This window comes from Perognathus longimembris, chromosome 2 (genome assembly GCF_023159225.1).
Source record: "Perognathus longimembris pacificus isolate PPM17 chromosome 2, ASM2315922v1, whole genome shotgun sequence".
NCBI classification, from domain to species: domain Eukaryota; kingdom Metazoa; phylum Chordata; class Mammalia; order Rodentia; family Heteromyidae; genus Perognathus; species Perognathus longimembris.
In genome coordinates this window covers 89,723,501-89,736,116 of record NC_063162.1, presented here as the reverse complement: position 1 = coordinate 89,736,116, position 12,616 = coordinate 89,723,501, and the positions used below count along the sequence as shown (strand labels likewise).

At 41.4% G+C, this 12,616-nt stretch overlaps 1 protein-coding gene across 1 annotated transcript in view; it reads left to right on the top strand.

Moving 5' to 3' along the window:
- The window catches only part of Dnah11 (dynein axonemal heavy chain 11), a 292,006-nt gene that overhangs the window by 183,400 nt on the left and 95,990 nt on the right, over nt 1-12,616 (top strand). Inside the window, exon 56 of the mRNA XM_048339712.1 lies at nt 4,110-4,271. Within this exon, the coding sequence (XP_048195669.1) occupies nt 4,110-4,271 (162 nt within the window). The remainder of the gene's footprint in view (nt 1-4,109; nt 4,272-12,616) is intronic.

Genomic DNA, 12,616 nt, shown 5'->3' with positions numbered 1-12,616 from the left:
TTTGTTTTGCCTTAGCTATCCGTGGGAAGAACCATGTATAACATTCACTATGCTACCTAACCAAGCGTTTATTGACTATGAAGTTAGCTAAGAGCTCCTGGGAGCTGGATCTACAGTGTGGTCTTCTATGAGCATCTATAAATGCTGTTCAGCCTCACCCCAGCCTGCAAAGTACCTGTCAGTGAACTTTTCAAATTAATGAAGGAAATGGATATTCACATGTCCTCATAGCCTGAAGTAATTTGAACATAAATTATAGACAAAATAATACATCTTTCAAGCCTATGTCAGCCTCAGACCACAGTCCTCTTACCCTATATTCACGTAGTTGAGATGAAAGGCATGATCACCATGGCCAGCTTGGTTTTTTTTGTCCATATGCCTCAAATTGCAATCCTCATATTTCCCCCTCCCAAATAGGTGAGAAAACAGGTATGAGCCACTGTGCTCTTCCTGTGTAAACTAATTTAGACTAAATAGACTAACCAGTGATTTTATTCATTAGCAGGGCTTCTGAAAAAAATCTCACATAAGACTACTATCAGGGGAAGGTGGATGGCAGGAATGACTTGTACTCTTTCTAGCAAACCAGGAATTGTTGAGGAATATGTTTAAGTCACTCATTTTACACCCAGGGATACTATCCTTTCTCTTCTTAGCAGCTACTAAGAAATAAGCATAGAATTTCTATAATTTAATTTCCAGCTCTAGTTTTAATGATAGATTTTAGATGCTTTCATCTGTTTTAAATCACCTAAATCTTGATTTTTATGTGTACAGAGAGCTGGATTCCGTCAGCATCACACTAACTGCAAATATATCCCCATGTGAATATTTTATTTAAGTATAACATGGCAAATGACAATTAAACCACTATTGTGGGTTTCAAAGTCTTGGTTGGGGAGGGAAGGTTGAAAATATAGACAACTGAGTACTATCCCCATAGTTTCTGATTTCTTAGGTCTAGAGTAATTCCAAGAATTTATAGAAATACCTGTTGAGCTCCCAGACTATCCTTTGTGATTGATGTCCCTGATGAATGCCCTCCCACCATGACAGTGTGAAATCTAAGTAGATGAAGATCTTTGCTTAAGCATTAACAAATAAGATAGAAGAAAATGTCTTCAACTGTGAAAAAAGAAAAGTGATTCCTTGAATGACCTTGATGTATTATGTTTCAGTAATAATGAAGGCCTACCAGTATGGTACTGCAGGGAGAGCACTCTTAATCAGAGATTAAGAGATTGTGATCACAACCTCACAAGATTTGATACGATGACAAGTTCAATAGTTGAAATTGATTAAACGGAAAAGTAACAGAAATGGTGGGAATCTGAAATACAGAATGACTTTGTTTCCTCCGTAGTGCTATAATTATGTGTAAACCAAGTTTCTAAAATTGGCATGAATGAGAGATGAGTTGGGTGTAGAAAACTAACTTCTTGGAAAGAAAGGAGAAATAGTCAAATGTGGGAAAAAAGAGGCTGGCAAGAGAAACCTAACACGGGCTTAGCTGAAAATTATGCATTGTAACAGAGATTCCTTAACTTTAATGCAGGTCATGGTAGAAGGAATATTCAACTTGTAACTAGAATCTTGACTGAATAATTACCACTAATGTATCATTAGGATATTTGAGCATATGTAAAAAAAATGAAATGAAAAGCAAAAAGAAAAGAACTAAAAATCAACCCAAAATATATTAAACCTATGACCTAAAACTATAAAACTCCTAGAAGAAAACCCAGAGGGAAATGTTCCTGACATTGATCTTGACGATGATTTCTTGAATATGACTTGTTAAATGTACAGGAAACAAAAGCAAAAATAGACAAGTGGGATCCATTAAAATGAAAGCTTCTGCACAGCAAAAGATGCAGCAAATTGTGCTGGGTACCAGTGGCTCACATCTGCAATCCTGACTACTCAGGAGGCTGAGATCAGAGGATTGTGGTTTGAAGGCAGTCCAAGCAGGAAAGTCCATGAAACTTTTCTCCAATTAACCACCAAAAAGCTAGAAGTGGAGCTGTGATTCAAGTGGTAAAGTGTCAGCCTTGAGCAATGAAACTCGGACAGCACCCAGGCTCCAAGTTCACGCCTCAGGACTAAAAATAAGACAGCAAACAGTGAAAATTCACACTATAAAAATGGGAGAAAATACTTGAAACCATATACAGAATGAAGGGTTAATATCTACAATCTGGCAGAAACTCCTATGGCTTAATAGTGAGAAACAACCCAATTAAAAAGTGAATGAAAGAATTTCTCTGAAGAGATGAATATGGAAAAACATGCTCAGCATGGCTAGTTGTCAGGGAAATATACCACAAGGTCTCATACAGATGTGACTTCACATCTGTTAGGGTTGCCACTGTGGTGTTTTAATTTTTTAATTGTTATTATAAAGGTGATGTACAGCGGGGTTACTGTTATGTTAGTCCAGTAATGAGTGCATTTCTTTTTAGACAAAGTCACCACATCCTCCCTTGCTTGCTCCTAGTTTTTCTGTGTGTCTCCACCAGCAAGTGGTATAGTCTATTTTCAATATAGTGTCTAGTGAGTACCACTGCTGCATTTGTTCACCCTTTGTCCCTCCATTTCTGTATCTCCCCTCTCTTACCCTCCCAAAGATATATAAACAAAACAAAAGCAAAAGAAAACAAATCAGCAACAAAGCAAAAAGAAAAAAGTCTTGTTTACATTTCCTGGAATACATTTTGATAATCCAGTATGTGTTTTTTTTATGGAAAATAGCAACTGTTGGCAAGGACGTTGAGAGAAATTAGAACTCTTGTACACAATTGGAAAGAATGTGAAAGCATACAACAGCTATGAAAAAATTCTTCAAAAATATGTGGAAGCAACCTGAATTCTGTCCTCGTGCATAGCAAATGTAGTTGAGCCTGGGAAAGGAGGCCATCTTGTCACTTGCAATACCAGTGGATGAAACTTGACAGCATCATGCTAAGTGACATACACTCATTCCCTGGCAACCAATATTACATGATATGACTTGCATGGGATATCTACCATAGTTAAACTTACAGAAACAGACTAGCATAATGTTTTCCTGGGGACTGAGACAAGGAAGCAATGGAGAATGGCTGTTGCTATTAAAAGGTTCAGACCCAAGTGTCCAGTGGCCCATGCCTGTGATCCTACATTCTTTTTGTTGTTGTTGTTGTTGTTGCCAGTCCTGGGCCTTAAACTCAGGGCCTGAGCACTGTCCCTGGCTTCTTTTTGCTCAAGGTTAGCACTTGGCCACTTGAACCGCAGCACCACTTCTGGCCGTTTTCTATATATGTGGTGCGGGGGAATCAACCTGGGGCTTCATGTGTACGAGGCAAGCACTCTTGCCACTAGGCCATATTCCCAGCCCCATGCCTGTGATCCTAGCTGTACAGGAGGCTGTGATCTGGAAGAGCAGGTTCAAAGTGTAGGCAGAAAATTCCTAGAGACTCTCCAACAAGCCAGCTGAAAATCAGATGGGCTAAAGGCATGGCTCAAGTGCTAGAGCACCGACCGTGCAAGCAAACTAAAGCAACACTTACAAAAAACATTTGGTGTAAACCAACTGCACAACTCATAAGGGGGGAAGGGGGAAAGGGAGAGGGGAAGGGGGAGGGGGGAAGGTAGGGGAAAAATGAGGGAGGAGGTAGTAATAAGTTGAACAAGAAATGTACTCACTGCCTTACATGTGAAACTGTAACCCCTCTCTACTTCACTTTGACAATAAAGCGGGGGGGGGGGGGAAGGTATTGCACGCTTTTATAGAACCTGATGGATTACAGAATAGAAAGAAAAGGAAGATGAAAACCTTGCTATTACTGGTGAATTATCTTGATTTTTTATTGTTAATACTCCTGTTATGGACACAAGTACCACGTCTCACTGTCCCTCTTTTAGCTGTGCCTAAAAGCAGGGGGCAGCCACTTTGGGCAGGTTTGTAGTTTTCATAAACCACTTGTGGTGGTTCTTTACTGTGCATTGTGTGGGGAGAGTAAATGCCAGGGTCTCTCATCATCTACCTTGGCAGTGTCATTTCTGGCTCACACATCTCACACATTGCCCCCCTCTTTCTCCCCTGCCCTCCTCTTGTGTCTCCACAGGTCATTCTGTGCTTCTCTCCAGTGGGTCACACACTCAGAGCGAGAGCCAGAAAATTTCCAGCCCTTGTGAACTGCACGACTATTGACTGGTTTCACACATGGCCGAAGGAGGCTCTGATTTCAGTCAGCAGGAGGTTCATTGAAGAAATTGAAGGGATTGAGGTACATAGTGTCAGCCTACGTGTGTGTGTGTATGCATATGTGTATGTGTGTGTGCATGTGTGTGTGCATCTTTGTCTCACATATGCTTACACATGCTCGCACATGCATGCACACATGCATATATGCACAAAATGCATGCACACAAACATGTATGTGCATATATGTGTGCCTCTGTGTACACATGTAGATATATGTACACTGAAAGATACATGCAGACACACAGTCCTGAAAAGTCTTCACTGGCTGGTACTTTCCAAAATATGCATCCTTATTAAGATGATAAAATCACTTGCTGTTCCCATTGTTTGTAATACAATAGTTGACCTTCTTCTGGCCCACAACTCAGATTGTGCTGTCACTGCACACGCAGCACAGACATTTCCTATAAATCTGCTATGTCCACCACTGAAAACACAAACAGAAATGCCATGTTTAATTCCTAATGCAGTGAGGTGAGTAGTTCTGGTTTTATTAGTACACGGTTGATAGAAAAGTGAGTCCTAGCTGTTTCATAACGACTGTGAGGTGTTCTTGTTTACTTTGGGGGTTTTGTGGTAGTTGTTTGTGTCATTTGTTGTGATGTAAACTGGGCCTCATCCATGCTAGCCAGTGCTGGACCACCAGCTCTACCCCAACCACATTTTCTAAATTTATACATCATGGATTAAGTTTGTCAGTTCTTCTTGAAATTCATGCTTGCTGTTACATTTTTAAATGGTTGTATAAAACAAGAAACATCCATCATCTGATTGGAACAGAAGAGAAATGTGCTGTAAATGGGACTCTATCCATTACATTTTGCAGATATGAAGGTTCCATTGGGACAGGGCTTTTCTGGTGAGAGTTGAGAGCAGTAGGGATGGTAAACACTTCCCAGAGAGCTTTGTCCTCTCATGCCATTAAGTAGTAAGGTTGCGGATAGCTAGAATAAGTCCAACATTGCTGAAAGAGACTCCTGGAGCTGAAGAGAGAATCCAGGACAAGTAAGGGGTGACATGGGTGCCTAGGTGCTGGTTTATCTCTTTTACCCAGAAGCCACAGCTGCTACATCTTGTTGAATGAATGTCTTTAGATGTCTTCAAGGCTGGAAGTCCAGGTAGGCTTTTTAGTTGCATCATTTTTCCTTTGCCTCTACTAAAATCAAGCAAAAATGAAGCTAAATAAGTAAGCATACAGGCATACTTCTATCTATAAAATTTTGTAAAAGGAATCCCTCTTCTGTAGGCTGTCCCCAAATGCTGTACATCTCCATAAGCATTGGGTTGCCAGGAGGAAAAGTCTAGCAGCATCCACCATGGAAGATACAAGTAGAGACACACGATACACGGTGGTGGTAGGTGCTCCATGACCACCTTTCTTCTGAGAAGGAGGGTACTTAAAACACAAATAAATAGGAGACAAAACATCTCAAACACATATATGTACATAGACATAATATTATATATTGCATAATTATATTAGTAGGCTAGATAACCTATTATATTGTTATAAAATGTATTATATCTTACATGTGTATTATATATTGAATTATATATTCTACATACATTATATAAATACATAATATATAACTGTATAATTTCTTATATAGCTCTATCCACCTACCTACCTACACACACACACACACATATATATACATACATACATACATACATACATACAACCTTAAAAATCCAGAAAACCAGGACAGGCACTAGTAGCTCATACCTATAATCCTAGCTACTCAGAAGGCTGAGATATGAAGACCTCAGTTCCCAGCTGGCCCAGGAGGACAAATCTAAGAGACTCTTAGCTGTAATAAATCACCAAAAAGCTGAAAGTGGAGCTGTGGCTCAAGTGATACAGCACCAGTCTTGAACAAAATAGCCAAGAGGGTACATGAGGCCCTGAGTTCAAGCCCTAGTCTGATCACCGCCCCCCCCCCATTCAAAACCACTACATAGGACAAATGGCCATAAACATGAACGCATATTTCTAGCGCAATTTCTGGGCCCATTACATTCCCACAATACTGTCAGCACGATTGTCTTCAAATAGTTATGAGATCGGCTCACAATTCTGCGTCATCAGGAAATCTGTGTGGATCTTTTGAGAAGCAGCACCTGGATGTTTATTCAATTCTTTTGATCAGCCAGGGGGAAAAAATGAGGAGGTTACACGGACCCATGTACTCTGTTTGTGCAAATTTTCCTCTCAGATCCTAGGGTCAGGGCTAGTGGCTTGGCTTCAGCTTGAATCTGGCATAGAAATGTGTGAGTTCCTTGTCTGGGCTCTGCCGCCTTCCTCGTGGGGAGGAGACAGGGGCCGGGTAGAACCCAGCAGGGCCAAGCAGCTCAGATCTGCCAGTGACCATCGACATCTGCTGGCCGAAGCAGGATCTGCATGACTGAAGTCCAGCCGGCCCCCGGCATTCTGAAGATGGTATCAGAACGCCTCCTATAGGGTATATTGAATGCCAGGGAGGAATTTGAAAAGCCCTGTACCCTTTTTAGCAGGCAATAGTATACCTCGAAACAAATTAGCCAGATAATTTCATTTCAGTGCCAAGAGCTTATTTAACGTTCTTACCTTCCTAATTTGTTGCTCAGGTGCTGTAATTATAATTCAGAGTGCAAAGCTCAGTGTATCTGTGTTCTTGTAAAACAAAAAAACAGATGGGGTCTTTTTCTGGAGAGGTTAAAAAGGAAAGCTTTTACATCTTTTCTGAATGAGTACTAATTTGATCACTTGTTTAGTTTTCCTTTCTGTCCTTAAGACTAAGAGTTATCAGCATACTTTAGGCATTTCTTAATTATTGACTTCCCTGGATGAGTGTAAGATTTTTATCCAAGGTGACAACCCCCACCCCTTAGGCCCCAGAGAAAGGATTCATTAATGGCAAGTGGGCCTGTGTATGTTGACATATAATTTCTGTCAGTGTGCACACAGCCCCCAGGTGTGTGGGCTGGCTGCAACTAAATAAACATTCTTGCTATTTTTGTTACCTGATACTCAACTAAGTGACAGCTGACACCCCCCTCCCCCCAAAAAAAACATCAAAATACTTTGACACTTAGATGTGGCTGGGTATTGCTGCTCACAGGAGATTCGGAAATGGAGATGGGAGGAGGGTGAGGGGAGCAAGGAGAGGGAGGAGAGAGGGAGGGGCCTTTGCAGCCCTCTGCTATTGCCAGGGATGGGGTTATAGATGCTGATGGAAGATCTTTCTGATTAGTGTGTGGCTATCTGTTAGGAACATGCAAGGAAAAAAAAAAGTTGAGTATTGAACTCATGCCTATAATCCTAGCTACTCAGAAGTCTGAGATCTGAAGATCACAGTTCCAAGCCAACCCAAGAAAAAAAGCCCAGGAAACTCTTATCTTTAATTAATCACTAAAGTAGAAGTGTAGTTCAAGTAGTAGGGCCTCTGACATCGTGCCACTTTCAAGTGTAACCACCCACATAACCACTATTAGCTGAATTTTGAAAGAGAAGACTCTACCTCTTCAATCTAGAACTTGTATCAGGGTAGCTCAGGCATGGTAGACTTCGCTATCATTTTCCAAAACCATTCCCAAGACATGTCCACCCAAAGAAGCAAGTTATTTTATTGCTGTAGTTTAAGATTCATTTTCTCCAGTAGTCTATAGATTCTTTTTGAAAATATTGTGCCAACCAAAAGGAGGATTAACATTTTGTCAATGATAGCTGCTTTATGTTAGTAGTATTTTTTGCACAGTTCTTTGAAAGAAATATAAATTAGGATGACTTGACATGAATTTAAAAGCCAGAGAGAAAGAAGGAGAGAGAGAGAGAGAGAGAGAGAGAGAGAGAGAGAGAGAGAGAGAGAGAGAGAGAGAGCACACCTTGGGATGTAGGAATTCTATTTGAGGGGGAAAAAAAGTTGTTTTCTCTTTAAGACAAAGCCAAACCATTTTGAAATACCAAGGCTAAAGTAAAGGCAATCAAATTTATCTTAGATCTGCCTGAATCTCATCCAGGCTTACATGCATCTTCCAGTGGGTGAGGGGAGTTCAAAAGAAGTGGTGAACAACCTTTGCATTGCTCGGCCCTTTCTCACTCTGGGTTTGTTAATCAAAGTTAGAGTTGCAAGAAGAATGCTGTTTCCCAGGGTTTCTGCAGCTCTGTAAACTCTAGTGATCTCCTGTGAAAAGCAGGTTCATTGGCTGCCCAGGAAGCTGATTATACTGTTTAGCTGGACATTGAACTAACTCAACACCATTGCTGCTCTCAGGCTTGTGAAGCCATTGCTGCTCTTAAGCTTGTAATTCTGTGGAGCTTCTAGAGTGCTGGCCTCACCAACAGCAGCAACTATTCTACTACCCCATCCGCCAGCAATAGGGTTACTGGATTTCACCTAGCTCCCTCAGTCCTCAGTTAAAGTTTTTTCAATGCTGTATCAGAATTATGGAGCTACCTCTCTCATAACTAGAAACTCATCAGAGCCTGGGGGAAAAAAGAAAAAGCAATAAAGTTAGGCATGGTGGTACACACCTATTATCCCAGGTATATGCAAAGTAAGAAGACCATGGTCCAGAGCCACTTGAACAAAAACACAAGTCCCCATTGGAAAAGTAACTGAAGCCTAGAGGGCTCAAGTGGTAGAGACCCTACCTAGAGCAAGTGTGAGGTCATGAGTTTTTAAAAGCATCAGTATTTATTAGAACTAGGAAAGTGAAAGGGAATATCAAAATCGAGAGACAAAGGATAAAAAGACAAATGACTACAAAAGCAATACTTGCAAAACTGTTTGGTATAAACCAACTAAACAACTCATGGGGGAGACGGAAAGGGGGAGGGGGGAAGAATGAGGGAGGAGGCAACAAACAGTACAAGAAATGTACCCAAGGCCTAACGTATGAAACTGTAACCTCTCTGTACATCACTTCAGCAATAAATAAGATAAATAAATAAATACTTAATAAAAAATAACTTAAAAGCACCGATATTGGGAAATTTTAAAAAGTGATAATACAAATTGAAGGCGAAACACTTAGGGATTAGCACCAAACTGAATACCCTGCTACTTTAGATTTTACACCATCCAAAGGCCAGCAAAAGAGACCACACAGGTCTGTAGAATTAAATTTAGACTTGCAGGACAGGTAAGGCAAAAAAATAGGCTGCTCAATGAGCATTTCTTTCTTTTCTTCTTTTCTTTCTTTGCCTCCTCCTCCTCCTCCTCCTCCTCCTCCTCCTCCTCCTCCTCCTCCTCCTCCTCCTCCTCCTCCTCTTCCTCCTCCTCCTCCTCCTTCTCCTCCTTCTTCCTCTTCCTCCTTCTTCCTCTTCCTCCTTCTTCCTCCTCTTCTTCCTCCTCCTCCCTCCTCTTTCCTCCCTCTTCCTCCTCCTCCTCCCTCCTCCCACCTCCTCACTCCTCTTCCTCTTCCTCTTCAAATTGGGGCTTGAACTCAGGGCCTTGACCTTTAGTCCTTTAGTTTCCAGGACTTCGATCCTCCTGTTCGTGCTTTCTTTTGTCACTGGGATGTCATGGGCACCACTGCACCCAACCATTGTGCTTCCCCAGCAGCTTGCAGTGACAGGCATCTGCCACTGCTTGTCCAATATAAACCCAAGTCTAGTGAACTTTATTGAAGGCCCAGGCTGGCCTCCACCTGAAATCTCCCATTCCCACCTCCCATCACTAGGATTACAGGCTTGAGTCACTGTGTCCAGCAAACAGATTTTGTTTGTTTTAGTTAAATTTGAGAGGTTTGTCATTTAAAGTGTCATACACTTACAGTAAGCTTTGGAAGCTTTTCTCGAGAATTATTTCTGTGTCAACTTCTTTACAAACAACAAGCTGCGGCTCTATAAAATCTATTATAATTTCTCTCCTTTGGGGACTAGTAAAAGAGAGTTTGTTAACTAGCCCCTGGCAGTGGGGGGATCGTTTATGAAATAAAGACAACTGAATAAGATATAAATATGATCACTTTTGCATTTTAGCACTTTGCCTAAACTCCTCTGAGAAAAGGCCCTTGGGGAATATCTGAAACACCAAGTAAATCACCATATTTCTAATCCCACAAAATGACTTTAAGAAATTGTTTTAGTGGCACTGGGATTTTTGTTTGTTAATTTAGAGCCTTTCATTTGCTAAGCAGGCATTCTACCACTTTAGCCATGCATCCAACCTTTCTTGCTCTATCTTTTGGGTAAGGTCTCATGGATTTGGACCTACAAGTGCCTCATGTAAATGGATTCCTAGATGTGTACTGCTTATTGATTGTGGTAGGATCTTGCTTTTTGCCTGTGTTAGCCTTGAATTTCAGTCCTCCCTATGTCTGTCTCCCAAATAGCCACCTCACACAACTTTTCATTTTCAACAGCAAGAGACACTGGGCATGTGGTTGAAAAGCAGGAGGCCTGAGTATTCAATACAGTAGTAGCAACAGCAACTGCTGGAGAAAGCAGCAGTTGTGTTTACAACTCAGAGAATGGAAGTCAAATATTTGTTCTTCATCTGTGGAGAAAGTAGTTTTAGCTTCCCATTTAATTCTGCAATGGAGATGGCATTGTTTTTCCAAAGTGTTTTGTGGGAAAACAGTGGCTTGATAACCATTTCATACTGGCACTCTTTTTTTTTTTTTTTTTTTTTGGCCAGTCCTGGGCCTTGGACTCAGGGCCTGAGCACTGTCCCTGGCTTCTTCCCACTCAAGGCTAGCACTCTGCCACTTGAGCCACAGCGCCGCTTCTGGCCGTTTTCTGTATATGTGGTGCTGGGGAATCTAACCTAGGGCCTCATGTATCCGAGGCAGGCACTCTTGCCACTAGGCTATATCCCCAGCCCCAATACTGGCACTCTTGCTTTTTTTATTTTTTTAAACTTCACCACATTCACCACATTTGGCCACAGACATGACTGGCAAATGGTACCAACTGGTTTTCGTTGAAGGGGTAAAACTTGTGGGACTGATTCACTGCTCTCCAGACTCCCAAAGCAATGTGTGTGTGTGTGTGTGTGTGTGTGTGTATGTACACACACACACACACATACATCATTGGGGGCTGCCATCACCCCTCTCTGTGTTCTATCCCCAACCTCCAGAAGAAAACTAGAGATAAATGAATGGCAGAATAAATAATTTATGCTAATGAAATTACTGCAATTAGTAGTTCTACAATGACCCTTTTAAAAGCCACAGCTGTTAATGTCAGGAAGTGCTGTCACTACTGACCTTATCATAAGAGAAAGTGACAAATTGAGAACGCAGGGAAGACCAGTCATCAAAGAGGTCTGTTCTGGACCGATTAGAGTTTGGTGAAAAACAGTGTGAATTACAACCAGCTGCTCCCTGGCTCTGTGAGTGGCCCATGCTGGGCCATTTTGTTAAGCCCCATAACAATAGTTATTTTGCCCCATTGAGACAAGTTGTCTCCAGCTCCACTGGAAACTACCCTTCCCATTTAAGATTCTCAAATGTAACTTGTGTTAACCAGACCTTTCAGGGCTGCCCACTACCCCCCCTTCATAAGAATTATAGTTGGGTAGGGGCCAGGATATTTTTTTCCTCCGTAAGGAGGTTACATTTGGCAGAGGGAATATTTATCTGTAGTATGGAAAACTATGTGCACACTTTCAGTTCAAAGAAAACAAGACAGGACAGACAGGAGCAAATTTCTGCATGTTTATTCTGCAGCCAGCCTCCTTTAACAGTAAATGTTGCCAAGAGTAGATGAGTGATATGAAATTGATAGAAACTTGGTTGTAAATTTGATTTTTTTCTGAATACAATATTTGGGGGAATGTATGCATGTTGGATCTCTCCTCAATAAAACAAAATCTAGCTGGGTGCCTGGAGGCTCAAACCGGTAATCCTAGCTACTCAGGAGGCTGAGATCTAAGGTTCAAAGGCAGACCAGGCAGGAAAATCTGAGAGTCTTATCTCCCATTAACCACCAACAAAGCCAGAAGGGGAGATATGGCTGGAGTAGTAAGAGTGCCAGCCTTGAATGAAAGAGCTAGGAGACAGCCCTGAGTTCAACCCTAGTACTGGCACAGAGAGAACAAAAATAGTTCATCCTCTTAAGTTGATACATTGAATTGACACCCCCCCTTTTTTTTTTACAACTAAAGATAATAAAATTTGCATCCATAACTTTAATCTGTTGTCTTTTGCCTTAAAAGCACATTACTTCCAACAAAACAATTCAGCCACTGATGAGATAGTTTTAATGTCTGAAACAATGCAAGACTTGCAAATTTTATGCTAGCTCAGAGACTCGCAGCAAGGTGTTTAAGAGTCACAACAGTTGGCGTTTTTAGCAGCAGGAATGGGCCTGTCTGCTGCCGCTTTGATGGTGCAGGCTGGAATCACTTAACTGTATCATCAGGCACTTGTGAGCAA